Source organism: Penicillium arizonense, assembly GCF_001773325.1.
Source record: "Penicillium arizonense strain CBS 141311 chromosome Unknown PENARI_contig021, whole genome shotgun sequence".
Taxonomy (NCBI): Eukaryota; Fungi; Ascomycota; class Eurotiomycetes; order Eurotiales; family Aspergillaceae; genus Penicillium; species Penicillium arizonense.
This window is the reverse complement of record NW_019173298.1, coordinates 459,086-485,990: the sequence shown is the minus strand read 5'-3', so window position 1 is coordinate 485,990 and position 26,905 is coordinate 459,086. Positions and strand designations below refer to the sequence as shown.

The window sequence follows — 26,905 nt, the reverse complement described above, 5'->3', positions numbered from 1 at the left end:
AAGCCGTAGTAATTTCGAAGGTAGCAGTTTTCTTGTTGCCACTTCGGGTGAATCACAAGGACAAACCCGAAAATGGAAAACAGGGCTGAGATGAGGGCCACAATCACCATGTCCTGGCGGACGTTTTCCATGAGCCTTTCGAATGTAATATGCAAACTAGCGTTGCTGGGGGTGACGAGGTCGAATTTTGCGCGGTCTCGCAGAACGGTCGAAAAGTGTGCAGTGGCAGAACTGAGACTGGCAATGGCCAGTGAGGTAATGCTGAGAAAGACAATAACAAAACGGTTCCCAGTCAGGGCCCCGGCAGTATTCGGAGGCATTTGTGTCCGAAAGAACTGGTTTACCGATTGCAAAAGGGTGAGACGGATCTTGCTCAGGGAAATAGCCAAATCAAGTAAAGAGTAGGAGGTAGAAAGGCAGAACAAACCTTCCGGGCTTGTAAGGTTATATGTGCTCTGTACTCTTCACACAGGGCTGCCTTCTGAAGAATTGACTCCGCTAATGAGCGACACCGGTGTCTTTTAAGTACCAACTGCCGTAGTGCCACTATATATAGGCAATTCCTCGATGAGGGCAAGTGCAGTTAAACACCTGTTCCGAAGATTCAATATCTCGGAATTAAATCAGCCCCTGGAATCACCCCGGTAGTTCCAGGGTCTACTGTCATGCAAAAGGGGTGAATAATCTATCCACATCTCCTAAATAGGCAAACAGAGATGTGAACCCTATTTCAAGGCTGGTCAAAGGCTCGCTCAAGGAAGTCTTTCCGTAGCTGGTATTGACATAACTTGTCTCGGTCTTTTCACAATATCTCAATTTGCTGTAATCGGGGAAGCTAAGATTTGCTATTGACTGATCAAATTCAACCAAGTCCCAGTATTGAATTAGTGAAACCAACATGTCTCAGATAGATATTTTCATGGGGAGGAGGGGGGGATTCACATGCTGCTGTTGTTCAATGGTGTACCATCATGAACGTTGATATCAACTTGTGACACCATTCATTACTTGTACATAGCCGAAGGTGCTGGAATGAAAATGCTCAACGGATCTTATCATATCAGCACGAAACTAGAGGTTTATTATTGATAAACTTAAAAGCTCCAAAACTCCTGGAACCATAAGACAGACTCTCGGTCGATCATATCTTTTATTGTGGCTTTCGGTGTGGCTAAATGATGACGCAATAACAAATTCCGAGGCGTCAGAAATGCAACTCCCTTCCACACGTTCCTATTCATGACCAACTATGATCTGGCAGCCATGTTGCTCCTGGGAATATCCTTCAAATCATGTGGATACGGATATCCTTGGTCCGATCGTCGCGTTGGTGTATGTACCGCGATTGAGGCAACATATTGACATCCACAGTGCTCCTAGGAGCCGGTGCTGATAAGGCTAACCCGCGAAAAGATAACTGTGAATATACTTTCCAAGGTTGACGTGACTGCTTCTGCCCACAACATTTAAAAGGTCATGATTGTCCTTATGGTCGATTCTATCAAGTTTTTCTTTCCCTACAAGATCTTGACATTACAGTACCCGTACTAGGGGAGCCAAGCAATTATGGATTACAAATTGTCACGGGTATCGAACAGGCCCATTACCCCAGACACAGAAGGTCAAAACGGACATACATGGTAACCTGGTATCATCCTTCTAGATCCCCTTTCTCGAGGAATCCGTTGGCTAACAAACCTGTTTCATGGAGGCAATGAATCGGGTGAAAACTTCCGTCGGGTCGTCGGCCAATTCATCCACGGGGATCGCGGCAACGCAAGCCAGATTTTCCAACCGTCCGTTGACCGGTCCCCGCTTGACTCTGTAGCTACCTCTGTTGCTACCTCTATTGCTAGCTCAAGAGACTCTACATCGCCTCATAGCGACATGAAGGCTGAAACTGAAGACCTATCCCCACTGGAAGGGAAAAAGAGAGCAGCCGAATCCTCAACCCTCTCACGGAAACTGGCAACGCAAGAGATGCAACGAAAGAGACGTATAAGCGCTACAGCAATCAGTACGAAGATGATAAACGATACGATTCAATACCTACAAGCGGTATCTGATCACGTCTCAGTTTCTGACACCATTTCATCCAGGGAGTGGGCCACGATGCACCTCGCCACACAATTGCTACTGAGCAGGTACGAAGATATTACAGTGAGGGAAGAAGTGGAAACACATGCTGTGTCTGGCTTTTGTTCTGCACAGACACAACCAGAAGACAAGTGCCGGAGGTGTGCTGCTGCGGATGAGGAACGGCTATATGATTGAGAAGCTCCTCGTTCTTCTTAGCTATCCTTGGTAGCATGACTAGCCATTGCAACGCGTTGGACATGTAACCCAGAATTGTTGATTGAGAATCTACTAAGCCTCAGATCCATCAGTCCGTGGAATATTGGATCTCCAGGTACCAAGATGGGTTGAACAATCTATTGTAGACAATGTAGTCCTCTCAGTAAGCCAGAGCAATTACAAGACTCGCTCGATAATAAACAATAGGGATAGAGGCAACAGAAAAATGCCGTATCCTATTGTCTTATATATCTGAACACTTGATACTTGAAAGCAGACAGCATCACACCCTCAATATTTCGGTCATACAAAACCTAGATGTCGTTCGAGGATAATATCCCTTTAGCATTTAGTATTCCTATGGGCAACAGAATCCTGCGGTAGTTAATTGAGAGGCCAATATACTGAGCAGTCAGGCCATGTGTCGATTCGTGTGGAACAATGACTCAGTTGACTCAAGGCGCCATGTTAATGAGGGCTAAACAGCTGATCATCGGTCGTAACACGCAATATGTGCCGGTGATAGTGTCAGGTGGGGACCGTGGCTCGGCAGCCTCATCTTATGGCGGTCGATCATAGCTGCGATCTCCTATTTTTGAGCGGAGAAAACAAGAAAACATTCAAATTATTGAAAAAGACATTGGGGTTCTGTATAATACCAATTCGTATCACTGCGCGTATAAATAAATAGGATCACACTTCCCTTTGAATGCTTGCGCTTATCAAACTGGAAGTAATACACTTCTCACGTCATGTCAACCAGGCCATACACAGAGAACATGGTATGTGATCTCGACACTATCAAAGCCCAATCCCAGCTCCCCACTTCAATGTTGGGACCCACCACCTGCGAGACTCAAACGGCTGCCGCCACGAAAGCTGCCGGACTACGCCGCCATAGTCAATCGAAGGTTGTTACTGGGCCTCGTAAGGGCCTTTGCCTACCACGCTTGTGCGGTGTTGGAGATATTGCGTCCGTTTTGATTGTAAGACAAGAGTCACCATGGGATACCTATCGGGAGGTAATTACATATGAGATTGCTGGGAAAGTTACGATTGCCACGCGCCGTACCCGTCCGTCTCGCATGGTTGCCATCCGGACATATCGGAGGCAGGACGCTCAAAGATTAATCCACAAATTCGGGCGTCTCGAGCATAGGAACGTCCTCTCCTTGCATGAATGCTATATACACGACGAGCTCGCGTTCTTTTTGGTTGACGACTTGCCGTTGACACTCGCGCATGTTGTGGTTTCTCCCACACTTTATCCCAGCGAAGCAGAATTGGGATCCATCATGTGCCAGGTTTGCCCGTCGTAGCCTGTTTGATGAGCTGTCCTGACTTTTTAGATCCTCGATGGTGCCCGCTATTTAGCATTATTTGGCCTTGCGCATCAGTCTCTCGCGTGTGACGAGATATTGTTCGGGATTGACGGGACCATCAAAATAGGTCTGTTGGTGAACCCCTCTTGCTTTGTCTGGCTAACAAATGGCAGCGTCTCTAGAATTTTGTGTAGATTGCACGTCACAGCAATCTGAAGCTGCATATATTGCCGCGCTTCCGTCAATCACGATGCGGCTCATGCAGAAATATGACAAAGATGAAGGCGTTGTTGGCGTGAATGATCTAGAGCGCTGGCCAATTGGTTCCGCTGCGGTGGATTTCTTATCCGCCACCGAGACGGCAGGATCGATCAATTTTCTAAGAAATGTAAGTTTTGCTAACAACGTATCGTATTTTGCTAAAATCCAGTAGCAACCACTTTTGGTGGCCAAGCATCGCCCAAGGGATGATCTGGTCGTTCTCGCAAGAGTAGCTCTGCTCTCTTGTAGTGTGAATTGCATTTATAATCTCGAATTTAGCAAGTCTTAGGGACCTACAATACTAAACAAATTTTCTCAAGCGTGACCTTGTCTATTCCTCGTAGTTTGTTAGGATTTATGCAGTATGCGGCCTAGCCGCATATCAATTCAAGTTACGCAAAATGAAATCTAAGTTTCGATATGGAAAACAATGCCACAAGTTCTAGCAAACACCAAAATAAGCCATAATTTAAGAATATTGACTTGAACACTAAGTGAATAGCGATTCTTATTTGCTATGTGTTCCTTGAGCACGGAACCAGCAGAACTCAATTTTGTGGATGCCTTACTCGCGGGTGGGGGGTTCAAGGTAGGCTCAAGCTGGGCTCAGGGTAGGCTCGGGGTAGGCTCAGGGTGGGCTCAGGGTAGGCTCAGGGTAGGCTCAGGGTGGGCTCAGGGTAGGCTCAGTTCGAAGTCAACTCAGATGAGGGGTAATATTCTCGGCACCCCACATTGTATTGTCATGCTTGGTCACACGTTACCGCTGATACCACCATCTGTCTTGTATTGTAATCTGGCCCATACCGGAAGAACTTTACTGTATTGCGAAGTAATCACACACGTCCGCCAACAGCTTTTTCAATACCGGGACTTGGGCTTTTCACTATTAGATGGACCCTGGGTCGTTTCGACAGATCCTCAGATGTATCGCCAGTTGTTCTCTATTTGCAAAGTGGATGTATCCTATTACCTGAATAACGTTGAATTATCCGTCTGGTACGAGGTGTACCATATCGTTATTTCGAGAATCGTGCCCGATCAACGCGCCGTCTTTAGCTGTGTATACCATGCCGGAAATTGAAAGTGAAGGGGCATTAAACGCCTATGAATAAGGCAAAGATAGATGCACCGATGGCCTTGCTAGTCCATCGAAATCATGACCCTGAATCAATCAAGACTTCAAGAGAACTGTGGCTCGGGAAAAGAATCTTCATTATCTCTACAGCTAATGTCACACCTCGCAGAAGATTAGCGAAGATTTGGTTGATTATGACGAGATAAGAGTAATTGGTGACGAGTTCTTGGCTGAAAGAACGGCGTTAATGGGGAGTAAAACAAAGGCCTCAAGGAAACAAGGTGAACGTTTTATGAGCATTGAATTGTAGGCAGATCATGGGCTTGCGCCGAAAGTTTTTTTTTTTTTTTTAGTTTCCTTTTGCTGTATCGTGGAGAGCCGTATAGGTATACATGTGGCCGAGTCGTTTTGTGCAACCTCCTACCCATTTCGCATGCTTTGGTAGTGAAAGGTCATAACGGAAGCCACAATAACATCATGTTCTAGTATATCGCTCCTTATCAAAAGACAAGAGTTACGAGACACACATTACATTCGAAAACAGTGTCGCCAATAGCAAAAAAGCAAGGTTAAGCTGGGTTTTAATACCAGAGCAGTTTGGCGACTCTGCGGAGGGACCATTGCCGTTATTCGGAACTGTGAAACTTAGTGAGGTTCGGCTATTGCCAAACGAACTATGCGGAACAGAGCACAGGAGAATAATGAGTATTGGAAATCGACTCTGTGGAGGAAGCGCCAAAGAGAAGAAGACGACTTTTTCAGAAAAGAAGACACTATCTGAGCGTAAGATCTAGAACTTGGCGATATGCTTGACTGATATTTGACAAAGAATAATAATTGTTGCCAACTCAAACCGGGGAATAGCGGTCCACCGTTTGCCTGCGCCGAGGTGGACCGTATCGCTCTCTTGACACACCTTTTTCGGTGCCTTTGCTCTTGCCACCCGCTGCTTGAACTGCCTCGGCAGGTGCGCCTCTGTATGAAGAATCGCTCCTCGCGTTGGAACTCCGCCCAGAATGATTAGAATTTGCAGTCTTGCGGTCCTTGAGGCGTGTGCAATAGCGCACCTGGAGGGAGCCTACCGACCTTCCAGGAAAATACTCTGCAATTCGCTTCCACGGCAATCTCTGCTCTTCCTTCAATTCAATCAAAAGCTGGTCGTCCTTAGACAGGATTCGGATTGGCCCAGTCGCTTTCCCAGTGCGGGATCCTTTCTGGGGGGGTTGCTTGTAATGCTGGCTGCCAATTTTGTTTTCATATTGTGATGTAGCTCTGCCTGATCTCTGAGAGCAGGAATGCTCCGCCTGCTCTTCAAAGGTAACTGAATATATGACCCTTGACAAATGTATCTGCCGTGTAAGGAAACCACGGATAGGAATCGTTTCGATATCGTGCAAGCTTGTTGGGGAAGTCTGATCTGCGACCACTTTGGTCTGAACCGCCTCTTTGACTGCGATGCGTGTAGTGTTGTGCCGGGGAGGTCTAGGCTTAAGCCGCACCGCAGGTCGCCTTGCTCTCTTGAGTCGACGGGAGGGAACACTGTTTCCGCGTGCATTTTCACCACTACTTTCACGCCCGTAGTCGGCATCGTCGGAGTTATCAGGGTCATCGCTGCTGTCATCAGGTAGATATTCATTCCGGTATCGCTTTCTGTTCGGAGAGCCCATTCGGGTTACTGTGACAGAGTCCTTAGTTCCTCGCACTTGGGGACGAAGATTGTAGATGACGACCGACGGCTTCTCCAACACTGGGGACTGATCTGACACTGGGGACTGATCCAACACTGGGGACTGATCCAACACTGGGGACTGATCCAACACTGGGGACTGATCCAACACTGGGGACTGATCCAACACAGGAGAGTGATCCAACGCTGGGGGCTGGTCCGACACTGGACAGAACCCTGTATCTGCCTCAGTCGGGCTGCATGACGATTGCTTCTCACTGACTTGAGATGCGGGTGAGATTGAACGCGCCAATGATCTTTTTTGACGAAGTTTAAGGGATGCTGACAGGCTCTCCGCATCACGGCGCTGTAGCTCGCCTTCATCGCAATGCGCTGCAGTCCCGTCTATATCGAGGCCAATAATCACATGGCTGTCGGAAACAGGCTGCCTGATGTACTTCTCGGCTGCCATGCTTCCCCCGATGGCGCAAGCTGCAGTTCCCAAGCTTAGTTCATCTGCTTCAATTCCAGCATCTCCAGATGATTGCTTTTCCTGGCTCGCAGGATCGAGAATTCGGTCATTGACTATTGTATTGCCGTCCGCTGTATACATTGTCGGGTTTGAATGTCGCAAAATGTCTCCTTCCATCGTGGGTTGGTCTGCATTTTACCACGTGAGCGAGACGACTGGGCAACCCAGCTGACTGAGAGAGTACTGACCTGCAACCTTACATGCTTCTGTTTGACTTATAATTTCTTTCTCTGCCACCGGGACGCCGAGGCCATCACAGACCGATGCAGGGCATGGAGCAGTGGATTGCTTAGTACCTCCCCCTCGGATAATATCTTGAGAAGAACATGTCAGGTTGCTCTCATAGTGCTCGTCACACTGGAAGTCTAGTCTCAAAGTGCGAAGTCAGCCTCAATTGTCGACCTTTTTTTTCATGAAGGGAAGAGAGATATGCACAATGGGTTGAACAGAGTGAATCGAAGAAATCAAGGGTCTCAAAATGATGGCCAGCACGTACTATCGTGACGCTGGTCGTATAAGCTTAGTCCTGAATCATTGCTGGAAATATTCTCCGGCAAGTCCCGACTCGCCGTGTTTACATTTGATACAGCAACGCTTGCATCCCTTCCGGAAGAGGCATTAAAGAAATCCATGTCGAACCCATTCGAGCAGTTCAGGGTCACTTCGTCCAACAGCTCGATGGGGGCTAATGACGTCTCGACTTCATCAGATGCATTAAAACTGCCTTGAAAATGCGGTGCATGTCCCGAGAATGGAGGGTTCGAATGCGACTGTTGGCTGTGTAGAGGCGAATGTGCTGGCGCGGGTCCATCCAAGGATGACTGCGAATGGATACTAACATGGTGACCGGGTACCTGGAGCGGTTTGGAATGCGTTTTTTTCACAGGCGGGCGATAATGGATGATGTCGTCCAGATTGATCGGTGCCATGCCACGAAAATATTCAGAAGTGATGCATCAGAATAGAAGAGGAAATCAGGGATAGATAGTTCATCTTTCGACGTTCTGAGGATTTCCAACGATCCTTTATATCAGCCTACCGCCCCCTGCCTGCGTCCAAGCGTTTGAATAAGTCGAATGGACAAGAGTCATGAGAAAAGACCGTGGCCTACCGATACGCAGATCCACCCAACCCATCCACAACGGAAATAGCTGAGGAGCCACGCGTTAGGCCGCCAGTACATGCGGCATTTCTCCCATTGGATGGAACGTTCCATATTAGGATTATTCCACGGTCTTCTGGTCGATTCATTGAGTTGCCCTGCTGCGCCTCGCCCGAATAGCGTTATGGCGAAGTGATCGTCTCCGAAGGGGCGAAGGGGTGCTTGGCGTGGGCATCAGCGTCCAATCCGGTGAGAGACCATTGTGTACATGACGATACCGATGCTCTCCGGAGCCTCCGAGGGTCCAGAAGCCTCGGTCCCCTTAGCTGCGTCTTGCCAGAACAGTCCGATTGCGACAGGATCATCCACGGAAGATCACTTGGCGCGGACATTGATGTCCAATCAAATGATAACTCATCATCCATAAAGTAACGCTGGCCCACAATGCGACCTAAAAGTCGAAGCCCTCACGATAAGCATCGGGGAATGAGACATTCTTCGTTATGGTCTCAAGATGGTGGGTGGGCGGGGCGTAAGCGCAGCGAATGACAATAGATGCATGCGTGTGACAGGTGCCTGTGATCAGTACTAGAGACGGAGAGCATTGCTTTGCAATCTTGCTCGACCGAACACCTGGTCGATTGAAGCGAGTCAAGGTTCCCTTCCCGGGCCGGACGTAGACGGCTGCGCCGTTGCAGCGACGAAAACAAGCACATGCCCTGGAATCTGGGACCAGCAATGCAGCGGCCCAATCTGAGCAAGGATGACCAGAACCGATGGAATGGATACATGTACAGTCAACCGAGTGGAGACAGGGCGCGTAGGCGACGACGAAGAAATCACCTGGATCAGGAATGTCCTGGGAACGGAATGCCGTGCGATCCGGAATTACGGTATCATTTCACCGCTGGGCGTGACGGGAAAGAGAGGGATGCCGTCAGTCAAACAGACGAGGACGATCGAGCGACGCACTGGAAGTTATATAGTCCAAGAGGTGAGGCTGGCAGGCGGTCGGAGATGGCAGATCCCCGTTTGGGGATAGCCGGAGGCGCCAAACTGCTTTGGGGGCCACTAGACCAGATCCGAGTCCGCTAAACCAGAACAGGAGATGGTGGTGCCTCTGCCATTTCAGGAAAAGCGTAGATGCCAAACCGAAGTGGGATGGACTAAACCCAAACGAGGCGGACACTAAGCCCGATCTAGGGTGGCCGAATCCGGCCGTGCCGGCACAAATGCTTATTGTACTCTAAAAAACATGTTATATAGGTAAAATACCAAGGCGTATAACTTTCCCTATATAACACCCCCCGTCTAAGGAAGAAGGTATTATATAGATAATATACTACCTTCTATATATAGTAAATAGCTAACTAATAGACCTAGTAATAGTAGAGTACTAGCTAATAATGTTAAAAGGTAATAAACACCCCTCTATTTTAGGTAATAGTAGACCCCCCGGAGTAAGCTTAGTATTATATTACTTAGAAAAGTACGGGCTATCTAATAATAAAATAATAATTGTAATAACACTAGGAAGTGATCGAGTAGACTACTCCCGATTAGTCAAAAAAGTGTTAAAAACCGTCCTATAGAGAGACCTTAGGTGGCACTCTCAATTATATATATCTCTACACTCCGATATATATCTCTACAATATTAGTCTAAACTTTTACTACTAGGAAATAAGGTTTCCTAGTATCCTAATTAGGTCTAGCGTATAGCTCACTAGCTAATAATGTCTACTACTATATTAGATAGACCATAATATACTAGTATACTACCTTTTACTAGAAATCTAAGGTTTAACCGCTAATAACTCGTCTACTAATAGACCTACTAGTTTATAAATAGGATATTTGAAATCAGCTAACTTTTCTCTATTGAATAAGCCCCTTACCGAATTCGTAGTATACGGGACTTGCTAGTTATAGTGCCTAAGGTAATGCCTAGACTCTTACGTTCACGTGGCCGCTAATAGTAAATTACGCGGGTGTAAGATACGAATACGGGGTAATCTATTTAGTAAGGGCCACCATAGATAAGGGTGGGTATCCGATTACGGTAATAAATCCCGTCGGTCGCAACGCATGCAAGGTTTTCACCTATTTTTGATCATCCGCCACACCACCATTATTAGTCTGATCGTGCTCAAACTTTCACGATTGCTAGATCTGATAGTTAAATAGACTATGTCCAATTTATAGATTGATCGGAGCAATACGTAGCTCGTGGTCGTAGAGTAAACGTCGAACCTTTAGTACTGCGACCGGGTGACCCCATCAAAACTTTTCACCAATTTTTGATCATAGACCACACTACCATTATTAGTCTGACCGTGGTCAAACTTTCACAATTCTTAGAGCTAATAGTTAAATAGACCGTGTCTAATTTATAGACTGATTGGAGCAGTACGTAGCCTATAGTCGCGGAGTAAACGTCGAACCCTAAGTACTACAACCACCCAAAAAGGTACAAGGAGGTACAAGACCAAAATACTTCAAACGCGTATAACTCAATTACTAGAAGGCTGTGCAAGCTCCGAAGCAAATCGGAGATACCTCACGTATACGTCTATAGCCAATGTAAGTCTTAGATCGATCGGAGCTAACTAGACCTCTGCAGTCTGGCGAGGAAAAGAACCTGCAGTCTGGCGTAGCCGTATATTGAGGTACCGTAGTTAAGAGCCAAGCCCTAACCTGCAGTCTGGCAGACTGCAGCACCCCCCGTGGGATAGGGTTTTCCGGGGGAATTTGTCAGCCATTCTAAAACTTATGTAAGTTATAAAGTAATGTAGTTAGTTAAGTTAACGTTATCTCCCGCTTATGCTGCGCACCCCATCAAAATCGCGTCTTCCCCACCTACAACATATCTTCTTCCACTAGTTAGATAGTCCTTGGAGGGTCGGAGCTTCTCTCCTTCGCCATCCTTTTCTCCACCATTAATATTGACCTATTATTGCTTCCTCCTCCCCTTGTCTAGAAGATTCCATTTTTTGCGGCAGTATCATCCTACTCTACTTTATCTACCATATGTCTTAGAGCCCTTCATCTACAGCTTTGGTTTCTCTCTTAGCCAATCTCATTTATTTTAGGACTTCTACCTTTTGTCACTATATACTGGATTCGGGACAGCAGCTCCCTTCTTCCTACTTTCTGCTAGACCACCTTAGAATCATTCTTCACATATGGGGGATATATGTATCAGTCTTGCTTTTAGAAGCTACTAGTAGCGGGAACAACGCTTCCATTTTCGTAGGAGTCACATAGGGCGGGGTGGTCTGTGCCACTTGTTTAATAACCTAGCTAAAAAAAAGAGAGACCGAGTGCTAGTGATTAGAGGGTTCGGAGCTTTAGTTTTATGTAGCGTCTCGCTCTACAACGCTGTCTTTTCGAGCATAACTCGCCTAACAGCCTCTTATATCTTAATAGCTTTGGTTAACGGCATCGGAGGGGAGCTCTATTCCCGTGGATCTATTTAAGCCCTAAATCAACGTTCACCTAAGCCCTATACTATGTCGGGGCATTCGTGGTTGCACCTATGCTCTATGATTGCATCCATATTTCATACTTCAATCTTGGTTTCTTCTATTTGTAAGTGACAGACTTAAGCCCCTAATCGCATAAGATTTCGATCTCGGTTATTTCTATGAGAATTTTGGTCATCTTTATTAATAATGTCGATAGCGCGTAAGATCCCGACCGGCTCGGCACGGTGTACCAACTATCGGCCTATTGGCTCGACCTAAACCTATAATAATTCTGTAATCTCTAGGCTGTCGTCTAGCGCCCCGGTTAGGTGCTAATCTCAACCGCAATTTCGAGTCACCTATTTATTACAAAGTTATATAAGCGGGAGTTATACTTTTTTAGGTCGGAAACATCCGCTTTCGAGTATTTTGTTGCTCTGTAAATGACGTTTTTTGGCTACTTTGATAGGGCCAGACCACTTCGTCTGGAATGAATTGAAGAATCCGACCAAAGCAAGGGTAACGTCAATACAATTTCATCTTCGGAAGAACTAGCTCACTCCACATTTCAATACTCTCTCCTCCACTCCACGCGAATTTTTACATATAGCAGAGGGCTATCTACCGGCTTCCCGTTCCTGCTAATGCGACGAAGCGGTTGGTCCTTTGACCAGGCTCATCGGTCAAACACGAGTCTAGAGTAACAGCTATGGCGTGGAGGGAAAACGCCTATGCTACACGAGCGATGGGTGAATAAGCTCATCCACTTTCCCTCTCTACTTCGAAACTCGAGACTGGTTTATACGTCTGCCATTGCGTCTGCTTTGGAGGCTGCCATTGCCGAGATCGATAAAGACACCGCCATCTCCCACAATCGCTCTAGTCGCTCCCCAGAACCTTTTACCAAACGGATCTAGTCACGCATACACGATATGGCAAAGGAAGTGTTCATCTTTACACACGCCGGCCGCAGTCAAACTGATTGGCTCAACCGGGCCTTTCCTTCACGATCCCATGGGCTTTGGACAGCGTTTGTCTATTGCTCGTTTTTCGAGAATGCTTTATGACAGAGGCATGCATGTCAAGTTTCATCATTTACATGGACGTCACGATAACAATGGCCAGTTACATATACGGACTCTGGCAAGAACGGCAGCTTCAGAGCTCCCATCCAGGCAGGTTCAGATCCAAACAAATAGCTTAGCTAGGACTGCATGTATTATCCAAGAAGTATTAACTCGAAATAACATTTAATGAATTGTTTAAACGACTTTGGAGCCAGGCGTAGAGCGCAGAAAGATGCTTTTGACTACAGTAGTATAAACTTGATGTTCTACAGGCAGCAAGTGGGGAATCAGACATAAAAACGTGACCTGGGAGTATATGAAACCACTTCATAACTGGGACTTTAGGAATGAAACCACCTGGATACCTATGGCTTCTAAAGTAACCGTCAAGACATGGGACTAAACAATCTTGCCCTATATAAATTACGCCAACTTGGTCCATCATTAACAGTTGGCGCCCGACGGGCAGCAAGAGGTTCCACTACGAGAACACCCATTGCAACAGACAGTACAATCGATGCTGGGAAGTGACGGGGTCCCTAGGTCGTATAGGCAGTTGGGCCCAGGAATTTGCTTCACTTTAAAGCTGCCGATACGGTCGTTCCACCCTGCGGCTCTCAAATCCGACTAAGTAGTGTTAGTTTTTGTAGAGAAAGGGAAAGGAAAAGAACATGACATACATAGCCCGGATTCCAGATGGTCAGGGTATTAGAAGATCCACAGTTATAGTCCCTGCATCATTTATCAGCTAAGAAGAATATAGAATACGGAGACTATCAAAGGGTAAACATACTCGTAAGCCACAATAGCATTATACTCATCAGGGCCGATTGAAGAGATGGAATGCCACCTAAAGTGATAAGTGGGTCAATAAAATCCACGATTCGGCCGATTTCTCAAAGATACCACTTACCAGGGGGAATCCAGCCGAATGCACAGATCCCATGGCTGTTTGGCAAAACCGCAGTTTCCACCCCAGTTGATATCGGTGCAGATTTTCACCTAATAGTAATCCTCAGTCATTGAACATATGCTCATTGAGTATAAACTGAAAGATTGGAAAATACGTACACCGCCTTCCACACGCTTCTCGAGGCCTGTGGATTCAATGAAAGACACGGACATGCTATCGGGTTCTCTTTTAGTGAGGTCCTCGGCAGATGGTGCCGCAGCAACTAGCGAGAGAAGAGCAGCTATGGCTACTGTTGCACGCATGATGGAGATTCAAAATTTTTGATTAGTGTTGGTTCCTATTGATGGGGGTTTGTACAGTCTTAATAGCGTGGGAAAGGCTTAGAAGGGAGAACTTATACTCCCATATTTTGAATACGATAGGATTGCGGGGTTGGCCGGTGACAGCTGGATGGAGTGAAGGTGGAGAGCAATAAGAGTAGTTCCGCAATGACCCATTCTGCAGTAAGAAATAAGTTCCGCCCAGTCCTCAGCTCGCTTGGAGTTCTGTTGATGTTTGATTGAGATACACTCAAAACGGCAATTGGTTCTTGTATCTCGGAGCAAGTCCGAAGAGGCATAGTTCGCCTTGGCTGATTTCGTGGCTAAGACAAAATAGGGTCCTCAGGTACGTTTTGGGCACGGCCCGGCGGCAGACCCTGATCACCGAGTGTGAATGTCTCAGATTAATCTGACTGCGTGAAACTGGGTGTTGATTACCGACCAGGGGCAGCCAGCTGTAACCGCTTAATTGCCGTTATGCGGCGAACTTTTCGATGATCCAATGCGGGATGCTCCACCACGAGCAGATGTAACCCTAGTCAGCCTCGTGGGACTACATGTCCGCGGCTGAGATCAATATACTAGCTAGAGTTGTGATATTATCGGCAATCTTTAGGCACTCTAGCTTGAGCGCTAGATGGTCACATGTGATCAATCCCTGGCCTAACTTACATTGTGTACTCAGGGGCTATACAACCATCAAACCCAATTTCATATCTGTAAATGCCTTTGTATTTATTCCCAACTGGAACAGAACTTCCATCAAAATGGTTCGAGCTGTTTCTGTTCTGGCATTGATATTCCTCGCCCTCGCTCCAGCCGAGTCTGCTCGAACGCTGCAGCATACAGGCCAGCAAGCTCCGCTAATTCAGGGTAAAACCCTGGGAAGCGGTTTTCAGGGTCGATTTTCAACGGGAGTAGGTGATCTAATTATGCACATCGAGGAAGAAACTAACCCTGGGTAGGGTCCGCATTCACAACCTGGTCGCCAGGCTCCGGTGTCAACTCCCCCCAAAGTCAGTAATAAAGCGCATCTGGTCAGAGTTGGGAAGAAGGAGGACTTGACAGTCGCACTCGAGCGGGTCGGTCTTTTGCCACGGTTCTTTAAGTACAAGTCTAACATCACTTAGCCATACGAAGCCCTGTTCGGCCAAGTAGGTGTCAACAAGCACAACTATCGCAATGGTGTATATACCAGCCTGAAGGAGTTTCATTCGACTGTACTACAAGACTAGATACAAGGGAATAGATAGATCTATGAATGCGAGACTTTGGTACACAATGAAACACATGATTTTGGGATACTCCAGTGTGGGTAACTGTCAGATTTGTGACACTGATAACTATGGTCAGAAGTTGATGACTGTAACATCAACCATCAGCTCCCGAGGGTATTTCTTAATGCGCGCAAGAATTTCACCTCCTCTGGATGTTCCAAATGCCGGACGAAGATGAAACTCCAAGCTATATTGAAACTCTAGATAATGCAGTCGAAGGCCATAGATCATGTCTAGGACACTGATTCCTCGGCATTCCCGACCTGCATTGTGGGGAAAGTCCTCTATGCATAAGACAAAGGGTGGGGTTTTGCTATCAGAGTCGGAGTCCTCCTCCTCTTCCTCCTCCTCATACCCGGGAGGTTTGTGGCCCCTCCGGCGAGAGATCACCACCAGGTCCGCTAGACTAGGCTCCTCCTGGGAAATGGTCCCGTGGACAATCGACAATTTGGACACAGGTGGCCAAGTCAGATACTGGTCTCTCCACGAGGCATGTTCATAAGCCATCGCCTGCAGAGTTGGGTCCGTTTCAACAGAATGGAATTGGGTTGTATTGACCAGGGTCGTTTCCAGGCTAGGGCACCAGCGCAGTCGGCTGATAACAAATGTATTCAGTTGCGGAATCTTCGTCAGGGTATCCTGGAAGGGCCCTTGACCGGTGAAAGTGGAGGCACATAGATTAGGCGCATTTTTGATAAGGGAACGCCACGACTGAGACACACGCTGCAGCTGGAGTAATTCCCCCTGTGATAGATGGCCTAGGATCGAAGACAGTAGTTCCGGGGTGCCTAGAACACGGGCGAGAGCGTCGGAATGGTCCATCGCTCCGTGTATTGGATAGTGAATGAGTGCAGGACGTTGTATTTGGTGAGATTAGACGATGTCAAGGGGTGAAAGAAAAAAAAAACAATTGGTCGCCAAGAAGTGGTTGGGGTTCAGCGGTTTGACCATTAAATAGTCCCTCCACTAGCGGGCACTAGCGGGACGAGCTGGGGATTGGGCAGCTTAATCTCCGGGTCTTTTGGCACCTTCAGCCTATCCAGTCTTCGGCACTAATTTAGGCCCTGCAGCACGCTACTTCATTTATCCACCTGCCCCGGGAACAAGATGGCAACGATACCCGACGAATATCAGTCAGCCGAGTGCCAAATCGCTATATGCTGTATATTGAGTTGACCTTGGCGTAGAACCCCGTTCAGTATGTCTGGCATGCTACTGTATTCCCCCAAATCACACCCGAACTGTTATCTAGCCCATCACACAGAGAACTCCGTGAATCTTAACCCGAATTATCTAGTGCTTGAAGGTGTGCTAAGACTAGACCGAGAACAGCGATTCCCCACCCGGCTTTGATCATGTCCACAATAAATAGCCCTCTAACGGGCTCGCTACCTATCTAGATCCTAGTCAAGTAAGCCAAAAGTAGTCGTTGTGCGGAGAGTGCCCCAAAATAGAAATTGTGCCAGATTTGCTATGTACAGCTTTTTTTTTCTTTTTCTGACTATTGATTAGCTGATAGAAGTAGTCCTTGGTCATTAAGGGAGATTATTATGATAATTAAACAAGATACATTGAGTCAATCTAGTGCGATACTACCCCTCCCCAAGGTTTCAAAAAGCTAGGATGTTAGGATGTGGAACGTAGCATGCGGCGACTCTGACTCGGTTTCATCGCTAGCATCCTTCAACAGCTGGAAAGAAGTCGTGGGCGGTGGGGCCTGGAGCGCAAAGCCTGCATCGTTCAGGTCTGCACAGAACTTGCCAGTGCAATGAAAGCGGCCGTTGATTTCCTTGATGGATTCTCGTTTCGCGTTGGCGACCGCGGTAGTCGCTGCATTGTTCGCATAGGCGGGCATCACTACCTGGGCTGCTGTCGCTGCGCTCGCCGCTCCCAATGCGGTGGTAGTAAAGTGGAACTTCATCACCGGGTCTTGCCATGGGCTCCGTGCTTTGGCATAATTCTGACGGGAGTTCCATTAGCCAAGTATATGGAGAAAGATAGGAAGATCACATACCCCGAGTAATGCGTGTGCTCGGGCTTGCCAGTCCTGCTCGCTCTGAGTATTGGGATAAACCCCAGGACCATATTTCGCCTGCACATCTGCCCAGGTTTTTGATTCACAAGACACGGCTTTGGGTGCACAGTATACACTGGTGTATGGAAGGAGGCCGTTCACTCCCCCTTCAATCCAACTACAAGAAGCATATTAGAAATGAGGGCCAAGGATTGAATCATGAACTTACGAAGCGGCTGGAAATTCATCACAAGTATACCTCATCCCACTGGGACCAGTACCCAGCAAGTTAGGAATCTCCATCTCAAACTCGGGGTTTTGCCAGGTGGCAAGGGGCCCGACACGAGCAGGTAGACTGCCAGGCATCACGAGGGGTTGCGCAGGGTCACTACCACAGGCGGAATTGAGAACACTTGTCCAGGCTCCTTGGCCGGGACATGACTGTCTACGCCGTTTTTCTGTGCTCTTCTTTTCAGAGTCATAATGGAAGTCCAAACCCGTACCCATCGGAATGCTATTGTCCGTCAGGTATTCCTCCACATTTTTGCAGATTGACGGGAGATTGTCGCAGTTGTAGATGAGAGTTGGTAATGGAATGTAGACATCAACGGGCTGGCCTGTATATTCAGCAACTCCACCAACTGGAGTTGAAGTCACCCGGTCCAGAGCCACTGTCCCAAAAACGAGGCTCAAGACAAGAAGATTATACTTCGAGGGACTCATATTGACAAACATGTTGGCCCGAGTATACGGAAGGGTTTGGGGGAAACGACATTATCAAACATTCTACAAGATCTAGCAGCATAGCAGAACAGACCCATTTGCTCCAATAAAATCGCAGGATTCCAAAGACTGAGGCTCGGCTACTTTTGCCGTTGATAAGGGCTGTCGGAGATTTGAGGTAGGAGGGGCAGGGGCAGATGGATGGTAACTAGTACCTAAGTGGAATCGTGCCCTAATGGTGAGGCATCTACTACCTTAATGCAGTCAACCACGAGTCTCTCTGCAGTAAACCTGCAGTAGCGTGGTGGAGGCAGGGGAGCTCCACAGGGTAACCGGATGCCATTTCTCTACTGTAATCTCCGAGGCATTCAATAGTTCACCCGATTAGGACGCTGGTCTCATTTGAAAGCTCCGCAGATGCAACTCGCCTTCTTTCTGTGATAACCCAGTGTTTGATACTTTGCCCTGTCTCTCGTTATTTCGCATTCACACATACCTCGATTATATTATGGGCTCTTGCTAAAAGCACATTTGCGGTCAACCCTCCGCTGTCACCATGAGGATTCTCTTATTCGGCCTTCTTCCGTCTCTTTTCCAAGTCATTGCCTCTGCATGGCCACTTGATCAGTCCATTCCCTACGATAGGACTGTGATTCAGAAATGGGCCGTATCTGCTTCTATCCACACCCCAAATGAGGGTAACAAATCTACCCTCCATACCCGTCGAGATGGAGGATACTGGTACGAGTCTGCAAGCCATGGTATCTCGGCCTTTGGGGATTCGAGCTACCAAGTCTTCCGCAACGTGAAGAACTACGGAGCGGTAGGAGATGGTGTGGCCGATGATACCGAGGCGATCAACCGCGCCATCACAGATGGCAATCGATGCGGAGAGACATGTGGTTCTTCAACCACCACGCCGGCGGTTGTCTACTTTCCATCGGGTACATACCTTGTTTCGGCGCCGTTGATTCAGTATTATTATACACAGTTTGTGGGAAATCCTAACGCGCTGCCCACTCTGAAGGCGGCACCCAGCTTTGCTGGTATCGGGGTCATCTCGGCCAACACCTATATTCCTGGTGCATCCGGTGCTGAGTGGTATGTACCTCAGAGCAACTTTTATCGCCAAGTGCGCAACTTCATCATTGATATTTCAGGCTGTGCCACGGTTACTCCCGACGGATTTGGTATGTTCTCGGATCTTCGTTTCATGCGATGGTTGTTGACCTCTTCATAGCCCCCACGGGTATTCACTGGCAAGTGGGCCAAGCTACGAGCATTGAAAATATTCAGTTTGTCATGAGCCAGGCGGATGGAACTACTCACATTGGAATCTTCATGGAGAATGGATCGGGTGGCTACCTCGGAGACCTGACCTTCACAGGAGGTGCCATTGGCATGTGGTGTGGAAGCCAGCAGTTCACCTCGCGCAATCTCAAATTCCGAAACTGCATCCAGGCGATTGAGATGATTTGGGATTGGGGCTGGACGTGGCATGGTCTGGATATTCTTCTCTGCCAGGTACGATTTCAGAGCGTGTATATCTACTAATAATCACATCCACTAACATAAATGGTAGATTGGAATCAACGTCACGGCGCTTAGCAGCGCGAGTGCAGAGCACAACCAAGGTGTAGCCGCGATTGCGGTCCTTGACTCTGTTTTTACCAATGTGTATGTGTCCCAAGCTCCTGTTTAACAATTAAAATCTAACTCCGAGTAGGCCAATTGCTGTCTTGACAGCAGGGAAAACAAACATTATGATGGAAAATGTGCAAATGAACAACGCTCCAATTGCCGTTGGCTTTTCAGGCGGTCCTACGGTTCTTCAGGGTGGAGATGTCCTCATTGACAACTACGGATATGGGAACAACTTCATCCAAAACGGACAAACGTTGAGTGACACATTTCTAAACGGTGCATTCTCCCCTTCCGCGAAGGGTGTGGCATCAACGTCGCTGCGGTCATCCAGTGGCTGGTTTGCTAGGTCTAAACCCCAGTATCAAACTGTGGCTATCGGCGGCTTTGTCGATATCAGAGCGGCCGGTGCCGCTGGCAATGGCCGGACTGACGACACTGCTGTGATCAACAGTGTCCTTGCATCTGCTAGGGGCTCAATTGTCTACTTCCCACACGGCACGTACATGGTTTCAGACACCATTTCGATCCCCCCAGAGACAAAGATTGTCGGCGAAGTGTGGAGTGAGATTATGGGATTTGGAGACAAGTTTTCCGATATATCGAATCCAAGAGTGATGATCCGAGTAGGAACGGCTGGCCAAACGGGAGATGTGGAAATATCCGACATGCTCTTCACTGGTAAGATGGGTTCAAGCTGTGTCCTTTACCTAAATGTTAACAAACAAAACAGTACAAGGAGCTACGGCGGGTGCCATTCTGATGGAGTGGAATCTAGCACAGGCTTCTCAGGGTTCTGCTGGCATGTGGGATGCCCACTTCCGCGTTGGAGGCGCCGAGGGCAGTGATTTGCAGTATGCAGATTGTCCATGGACCCAGGTCGAGGCAGACAACAACTGTATCGCTGCCACCACATTGTTCCACATCACCTCCTCCGCATCCCTATATTTGGAAAATGTCTGGGTCTGGACCGCAGATCACGACCTCGACATCCCGTCGCAGGATCAAGTCTCCGTGTACACTGCGCGGTGTCTCCTGATCGAATCTCAGGGTCCGTTGTGGCTCTGGGGTACTGGGTCGGAGCATTGCACGCTTTATCAATATCGTTTCTATCACGCGCAGAACATCTTCGCCGCAACGCTGCAGACGGAGACTCCGTACTACCAGCCAAACCCCAAGGCGCCCGCTCCGTTCACTGGTGCCTATGCTTTGCCTGACGATCCCACCTTCACCTATTGCAGCCCGGACTCTGCAACCTGTGCCTATGCCTGGGGTCTAGAGATCATTGGCTCGTCTAATGTCATGATCTATGGGGCTGGCTTCTACAGCTGGTTCCAATGGTACTCGCAGGCATGCCTAAGCCTCGAGGCCTGCCAGGAGCGTATCTCCCGTGTCGTCAACAGTGACAACATCTTCATTGTTAATCTATACACGAAGGGGGTGTATTCGATGATCCAAGGCAGCAGCAGCGCTGATGTCTTAGCCCTGGAGAATATGGACGGGTTCCTAGGCACCATTGTGGGCTGGACTGGACTGGACACTACCGGATCGCTGGACACTCCCTCCTCGATTATCCCGCTGCCCCCGTGGATCTGGAGTGTTCCAAGTCCAACGGTATCGTGCAATATTCCCTGCGTCATTCAACCACCACCCACTCCCATCAGACCAATTCGACCTCCGCCATATACAACGACAATATCCGGCTCGCAGGTGGTTGTTACGCCACCGGTGATAGAAACCCCCGGTTTGTCGGTGCAGCCTATTAGCATTGTTGTGCCCACGGGCCAGACGGTGACGCCTATCATCCTTCCCAGCCCTAGTATCACCGTCCCTCTTATAGTCCCAACTAATGGGAATTGGCCGGGAGGGGCACCGCCGATTCAACCTCCCCCAATCCCCATGCCGATTCCGCCTGCTGTGATCCCCAACTGCATGCAGTTCTGTTCTGACGCTGACTGGCCGCCGATCTTGTATGAAACCATTTCCTACAAGTATGAATCCTCACCATTTCTAACAATTATATAGACCCCCAATCGTCGTTGTTCCAGGCCCTCCACTTCCCGTCGGAGCTCCCCCGCCAGTCGGCGTTATCCCTCCGCCAGTTGGAGACGACGACGCAGGAGATGAAGAAGAAAACGAAAGCGACTGTGGTATCCCATTCGCGACATCTCTAACTGACTGGCCAAGCTCCGGCGATGTACCAAGTTGGGGCCAGGAAACCGGTGAAACCGGAGGAACGTGCCAGTGGGCCGGTACCATTCAGAGCTTTTCGAACACCTGGACCATCGCCATCCCTTCGGGGAAGACGTCCGTTAACATTGATCTTTATAATCTGCTCGGATTCGGTAGCTATGGGTATAACTTGGACGGGGCAACCATGCAGGCCTACTCTGTGTCAGCGACAGGATGGAGCGTTTTGATGTCACCTCCGAGCTCTAACCCAACTAGTTCGGGTTCCTTTGTTAATTTTGACATCCCGACAAATCCCTTGCCAAGTGAGTATAATTTGGACTCTACAAATATGGAGAAAGGATTTGCTAATGTATTTGACGCACGCAGCGAGTATCGACATGACCGCAAGTGTGCCGGCAGGCACCTCCTCCATCAACCTTCACATCGAGATTCGGGTTCGTATTTCCCCCGCTCCTGATACTCCACCTCGGCTAACATTGGTGCTAATGAATCTAGGCCAGTAAAGCCTGTGGTGGAAACCCCATCCCCGACCCAGCAGGCTCAAGCTCAGGCTCGGGTTCGGGCTCGGGATCCGGTTCATCGTCCGTCTCACCAGTCTTCCCACAGAATATCAATGGCGAGATCACCTGTGGATCTGATAGCACGGCCGGTGTCAGCAAAATGACCGACTGCATGTTCTCCTACAACAGGTAAGTAGTATCGCCCACTTTGCTTGGCAAGAAATCCCCTAGCCCTAATCCAAAATCAGCGGCATCGTCCAAGGTCAACCCCTCACAGAGGGAATAACAATCACCACCAACGATCCATCGTCTAGTTGCATCCGCAGTGGGACGACCAAGAACAAAGAAGGCGTCATTACCAACAATTGGTGTCTGGTCTACCAGTTTAATGGCTGCGCATTCGTGCTTTCGGATAAGTCCGAGCTCTTCGGGACTTCGTTCCCCGGTTGGTCAGTCATTTCGGGACAGGTGATGCGTAACTTTGCCATTACGGCTGCGAATCAATGCGCTGGGAGTGGTAAGACGGCCATTGCTGCTGGGCCTTTCCAGCCGTTTGGGGTAATCGCCCAGTCTCTTTGTTTGACCTCACCGGATCATCCTGAGATTTGTGGTGTGCCATGATTCCGTACATCTATTTTCATTATTTTGTCAGTTTGGGCTTTATACAGGATGAATGGATGGATGATTTCATTCACCCCGACCCCTCGCCGAAGTTGGATCCCAGTTTACGTGATGTATATAGGTCTGTAGGAGTGGCAGCCTAACAGGCAGCCACTCCGCTAGGCAGAAGGGAGATCAGTTGCTGCAACTATAAGTAGCTGGATCTTTTCCCATAGAGTGAATAGGATTATCACACTTACCCCAACCCAGGGTTCTCACTGCTGAAGCGATATGCAGGGCATAACAAATATACATATTCGTGTGCGTATATATAGAGTGATCCACTTCCTAAAAACGAACTTAGAGCCTCGTTAAGACCTGTCGCGGCCCTCGTTGCCGTTTATGACGTTCGGCTGCCTTTATAGCGCGGCTGTGATAGATATACGAATAAGACGGGTAGTAACTGTCCGATTTTGGCTGTATTTCTGCTAGAAACCGCGAAAACGTGGGTAAGGCTAAAACTAAGGATCTAGGTAGCGACTATGTTGTAGATGCGGACTTATTACGAGTTTGTTTAGTCTATCGTTAGCTTGTCTTAGTCTCGAGCTAGAATAGTGGCGGTTTATTGTGAAAACGGCGGTGAAGATCTTCAATTGTGAGTATAGGTTCGGCGGGAAGTATAGGTTCTTACATTAGAGAAATTGATTGCGGTGTAGATATAATAGATCGCTAGAGGATAGAAGCATAGTTTATTTGTTCGTTTAGGGGCGAGGAAGTGATGGATAGTATCAGTTAAGGAGGCTAGAGAGAGTATGTTAGTGGAGGTAGTTATGGCTCTAAGTCGATTATGGCGGATAGCGGTTAAGTAGGGGAGTGGACGTTAGTGTTCAAACATTTCTCTACTATAGTGGGCACAACTAGTGTTGATTAGGCTATTGTTTATGTGCTAGCATCGGTAGTTATCTTCTTTAGTCGTTCGCATCCCGTAGAAGGGTAGTGGTGGTTAGGAGTTAGCTGTCTAGGCAGAGGGGGTGCGTTAGTTGAGAGGGGAGGTATACCGGCAGATTCGAGATGTTATTTCAAGTCGCCGTAGATAATCTCCTATATGCAGTTATCCACATATAATTGCTGCGTATCTTAGAAAGGCTTAGTTATTAAAGCAAATACAATACTGTCTCGGTACCCCCTTAATAAGTTCCGAAGGAGCTCAGTGTCTCTTCTATCGACATCACAGACAATTTCTCACCAATTCCTAAAAAAGGGTGGGATATCATTTCAAAATCAGTGTGCATACTACCACAAGACATGTCATCTGTATAGCTTTGCGGTCGTGATAGGGCCATGACGCAAGGTTCGTGTAAGAATCTGAGTCCCCAGGTTATAAATTAATCCCCACTCAATTCCAACTAGTTTGTTTATCCATAACCAGTTCATCCCTAGCAGAGAACATGCCATCATCCATATTTTGGATGCTTTCGTCGGTGAGAATATTGGAACATTTAGTGCCGCTCAGTCGAGCGACGTGGACATAGCTGTTGAGTCAGCGACGAAGCCTTTCGAAGAAGAATGGAGACAAACCCCTGCGCTAACCAGAGGGCAGCCGCTACACCGACTTCAAAGAATCATCGGAGATAAACCCGACTCACTTCCACTTCCAGCTATAAATGAACGGCGACTATGACCTAACATGGCACCAAGTGATGACATAGGATTGAACGCGCCAAATAAACTAAATGAAAGGGCGTGCCCTAATAAATATTGACCAGCTATTCAACCCACGGGACAGTCACGAAACAAGCCTTTACTGCCACGTATACATTCTTATTCGAGTCAGGGCGGCAGGACTAACTCCGTGTCATATACTTACCCTCTGGCGGACCCTGTGCGGTGTTGGAGGCTTTGCGCCGTAAATATGTAGTGGGCAATCGACATCTAGTAGAAATTACCGTAGCGAAGTTTGGAAGGAAATTACGCTAGAACTCAATGCCTGACGCCCAATGAAGACTCGGTCCGATAAGGCTGCGCAATGATCATGACTAATTTCACAACGCAATATTTCGGCCCAAATATTAATATTCTGATCTAAGAAATCTTTAAATAAACTTTTGGGATTTTCACGTTGTAATAGGGCTGATGGTAAAGGTCAAAGGTTCCGTTGGCTCTGATACCGGCCCTAGTTTCTTTTCTACAGTGGACGCATTCGTCACTTCTAACTCCACCTCCGTCAATAACACCGCTAGGAATACTTTGACCTGCTGTAAGACGAATCTAGTACACGGGCACCGCCTGTGCCCCGTGAGAAAAGGCAAGTACTTGCACTCGCCCTCTATCGTATTCGGGAGGAGTCCGTCCCATCGCTCTGGTCGAAATTGTGAGGCATCCTCGCCCCAGACATAAGGGTCTTGATGTAGCATCGCAAGGGAGACAGCCACACGAGCCTGCACGGGAATGACAAGGCTAGCACCGGATTGAGTTTGCATATTGAGGGGGCGATCAATAGCTCGGGCGGTAGTCGGGATCGGGGGGTGTAGGCGAAGTAGCTCGTTCACCACCGCATTGAGGTATGGAAGTTTCGAAAGAAGTTGCAGCTCCTGGCGATGGTGCCAGTCACTTTCTTGGAGCTCCGTGCGGAGCTTCTGCTTCACCTCGGGGTATAGGGTTAACTCCCTCAGCGCCCAGAGGAGGAGTAGCGTCGGGGCGGGAAACCCGTGGGAGAAGATTTGCCTCGCGTGGGCGAGAACATCCGGGGTGATGGGTTGTGCTGCGCTCCCGCCTGTCTCGTGGGATATCCTCTGGAGGAAGTTCATTTGCTCGAGTGTTTCCACGGCCTCCGGGTTGAGGAGGTCCGAGTTGGCCTCTAGAAGCTGGAGGACACAATTCTCAATCCTTTCATGGAGGTCATTCTCGTAGTAATCTGGTTCTTCAAAATCCCGACCGCACATAAGATTCATCATGGTGTGATGGAGTGGATACGACATACTCGCCGCCATCTGCACATACTGGGCAAATGGCTCCTGCCATTCCCTTGTACATTGGGAGGCATTCTCTAACCCGAGCCCCAGACACCATACCGCGTCCATGGCATAATCCTGTAGGAGACTTTGGAGGTTATCACCCATCCCGATGTCTCGGAGTTTTTGGACGTGGTTCGTCGCAATCGAGATCAGCTTCCAATGAAACCTCTCCATAGCGGGTCTGTTGTGGAAACCTCGGGTCATATCAGCGTGCCAATGTCTGGCGACGTCTCCATCAGCGGTAATCAGGGCACTGCGAATGATACGTTTGCCGGTTCCAAAGGGACCTCTGGTCTGGGTTCCACACCGACTAATAGATTCCGCATTTTTGACAAACACCTGTCGGATCAAGGCGGGGTGTCGAAGGTATACCAAGGGCACACCCCCGATAAGCGTCCAGGATATGCCCTCCTCCGCGGCTGCGTTGAAAAGGGCCCTCATCGACGTTGAGTAGAAATCATGGGACCATTTCTCTGACAGAAGGCCTAGGGTAGGAAAGCAGGAGGCGTATGGGATGTCAGCAAGCGGATTGTTTCGGAAACCGAAGAAGGTGCATAGCGCAGCGGAAATTATCTGGAGCATTTTGGCCGCTGGGGAGGGGATCAGTCAACCGGCTGATGGGTATCAGCGGACGGCTGGCATGGGCTTAAGGGTGGATGCGAATTGCAATCACGCAGGGAAGTATAGATTAGGTGTCGTGGGCACCGACTTTATACCGCTGGAGCCATTGTAAGATGATGATATTCTGTAGTTGCTCCCGAGGATTCGATGTCAGATATGATCGCGGGAGCCCCCCAAGACAGCGCAGAGTTTTCGATATGCGCAATGTTTGCAGATCCGGTTCTACAATCTAAACTAGAGGATTGCTATAGCCTGTGGATTACTTCCAGAATTGAAATAGTTCACCGGCAGAAATGCCCCGAT

At 48.3% G+C, this 26,905-nt stretch overlaps 10 protein-coding genes across 10 annotated transcripts; 4 read left to right on the top strand and 6 right to left on the bottom strand.

Moving 5' to 3' along the window:
* Positions 1-68: 68 nt before the first annotated feature.
* On the bottom strand, positions 69-320 carry PENARI_c021G02330 (uncharacterized protein; the record flags this gene model as incomplete). Its single annotated transcript, XM_022635168.1, has 1 exon — positions 69-320. A coding segment is annotated over one exon (252 nt), but the record flags the coding sequence as incomplete, so codon positions are not given.
* A 1,246-nt stretch (positions 321-1,566) lies between these two features.
* PENARI_c021G05219 (uncharacterized protein) lies at positions 1,567-2,274 on the top strand (the record flags this gene model as incomplete). The annotated part of the gene is made up of 4 exons (XM_022635198.1): positions 1,567-1,621; positions 1,712-2,058; positions 2,100-2,144; positions 2,212-2,274. The coding sequence occupies 4 exons, from the start codon at positions 1,567-1,569 to the stop codon at positions 2,272-2,274; spliced, it is 510 nt and encodes a 169-aa protein (XP_022484892.1).
* Positions 2,275-3,047: 773 nt separating this feature from the next.
* PENARI_c021G11064 (uncharacterized protein) lies at positions 3,048-3,614 on the top strand (the record flags this gene model as incomplete). Its single annotated transcript, XM_022635275.1, has 1 exon — positions 3,048-3,614. One exon carries the CDS (start codon positions 3,048-3,050, stop codon positions 3,612-3,614), a length of 567 nt encoding a protein of 188 aa, XP_022484996.1.
* Positions 3,615-5,801: 2,187 nt separating this feature from the next.
* PENARI_c021G07171 (uncharacterized protein) lies at positions 5,802-7,232 on the bottom strand (the record flags this gene model as incomplete). The annotated part of the gene is made up of 1 exon (XM_022635226.1): positions 5,802-7,232. The coding sequence occupies one exon, from the start codon at positions 7,230-7,232 to the stop codon at positions 5,802-5,804; it is 1,431 nt and encodes a 476-aa protein (XP_022484936.1).
* A 5,919-nt stretch (positions 7,233-13,151) lies between these two features.
* PENARI_c021G05419 (uncharacterized protein) lies at positions 13,152-14,001 on the bottom strand (the record flags this gene model as incomplete). The annotated part of the gene is made up of 6 exons (XM_022635205.1): positions 13,152-13,160; positions 13,294-13,413; positions 13,467-13,518; positions 13,580-13,636; positions 13,700-13,788; positions 13,858-14,001. The coding sequence occupies 6 exons, from the start codon at positions 13,999-14,001 to the stop codon at positions 13,152-13,154; spliced, it is 471 nt and encodes a 156-aa protein (XP_022484930.1).
* A 785-nt stretch (positions 14,002-14,786) lies between these two features.
* On the top strand, positions 14,787-15,254 carry PENARI_c021G01598 (uncharacterized protein; the record flags this gene model as incomplete). Its single annotated transcript, XM_022635157.1, has 3 exons — positions 14,787-14,936; positions 14,985-15,101; positions 15,150-15,254. The coding sequence occupies 3 exons, from the start codon at positions 14,787-14,789 to the stop codon at positions 15,252-15,254; spliced, it is 372 nt and encodes a 123-aa protein (XP_022484938.1).
* A 114-nt stretch (positions 15,255-15,368) lies between these two features.
* Positions 15,369-16,118, bottom strand: PENARI_c021G10316 (F-box protein; the record flags this gene model as incomplete). The annotated part of the gene is made up of 1 exon (XM_022635263.1): positions 15,369-16,118. One exon carries the CDS (start codon positions 16,116-16,118, stop codon positions 15,369-15,371), a length of 750 nt encoding a protein of 249 aa, XP_022484953.1.
* A 796-nt stretch (positions 16,119-16,914) lies between these two features.
* On the bottom strand, positions 16,915-18,045 carry PENARI_c021G03235 (uncharacterized protein; the record flags this gene model as incomplete). The annotated part of the gene is made up of 3 exons (XM_022635176.1): positions 16,915-17,256; positions 17,311-17,488; positions 17,540-18,045. The coding sequence occupies 3 exons, from the start codon at positions 18,043-18,045 to the stop codon at positions 16,915-16,917; spliced, it is 1,026 nt and encodes a 341-aa protein (XP_022484899.1).
* A 544-nt stretch (positions 18,046-18,589) lies between these two features.
* Positions 18,590-22,988, top strand: PENARI_c021G07395 (glycoside hydrolase family 55 protein; the record flags this gene model as incomplete). Its single annotated transcript, XM_022635230.1, has 9 exons — positions 18,590-19,223; positions 19,274-19,557; positions 19,616-19,710; positions 19,760-20,355; positions 20,408-21,644; positions 21,700-22,169; positions 22,234-22,301; positions 22,363-22,556; positions 22,616-22,988. 9 exons carry the CDS (start codon positions 18,590-18,592, stop codon positions 22,986-22,988), a joined length of 3,951 nt encoding a protein of 1,316 aa, XP_022484855.1.
* A 1,375-nt stretch (positions 22,989-24,363) lies between these two features.
* On the bottom strand, positions 24,364-26,563 carry PENARI_c021G05497 (cytochrome P450; the record flags this gene model as incomplete). Its single annotated transcript, XM_022635207.1, has 2 exons — positions 24,364-24,499; positions 25,281-26,563. 2 exons carry the CDS (start codon positions 26,561-26,563, stop codon positions 24,364-24,366), a joined length of 1,419 nt encoding a protein of 472 aa, XP_022484898.1.
* Positions 26,564-26,905: the final 342 nt, after the last annotated feature.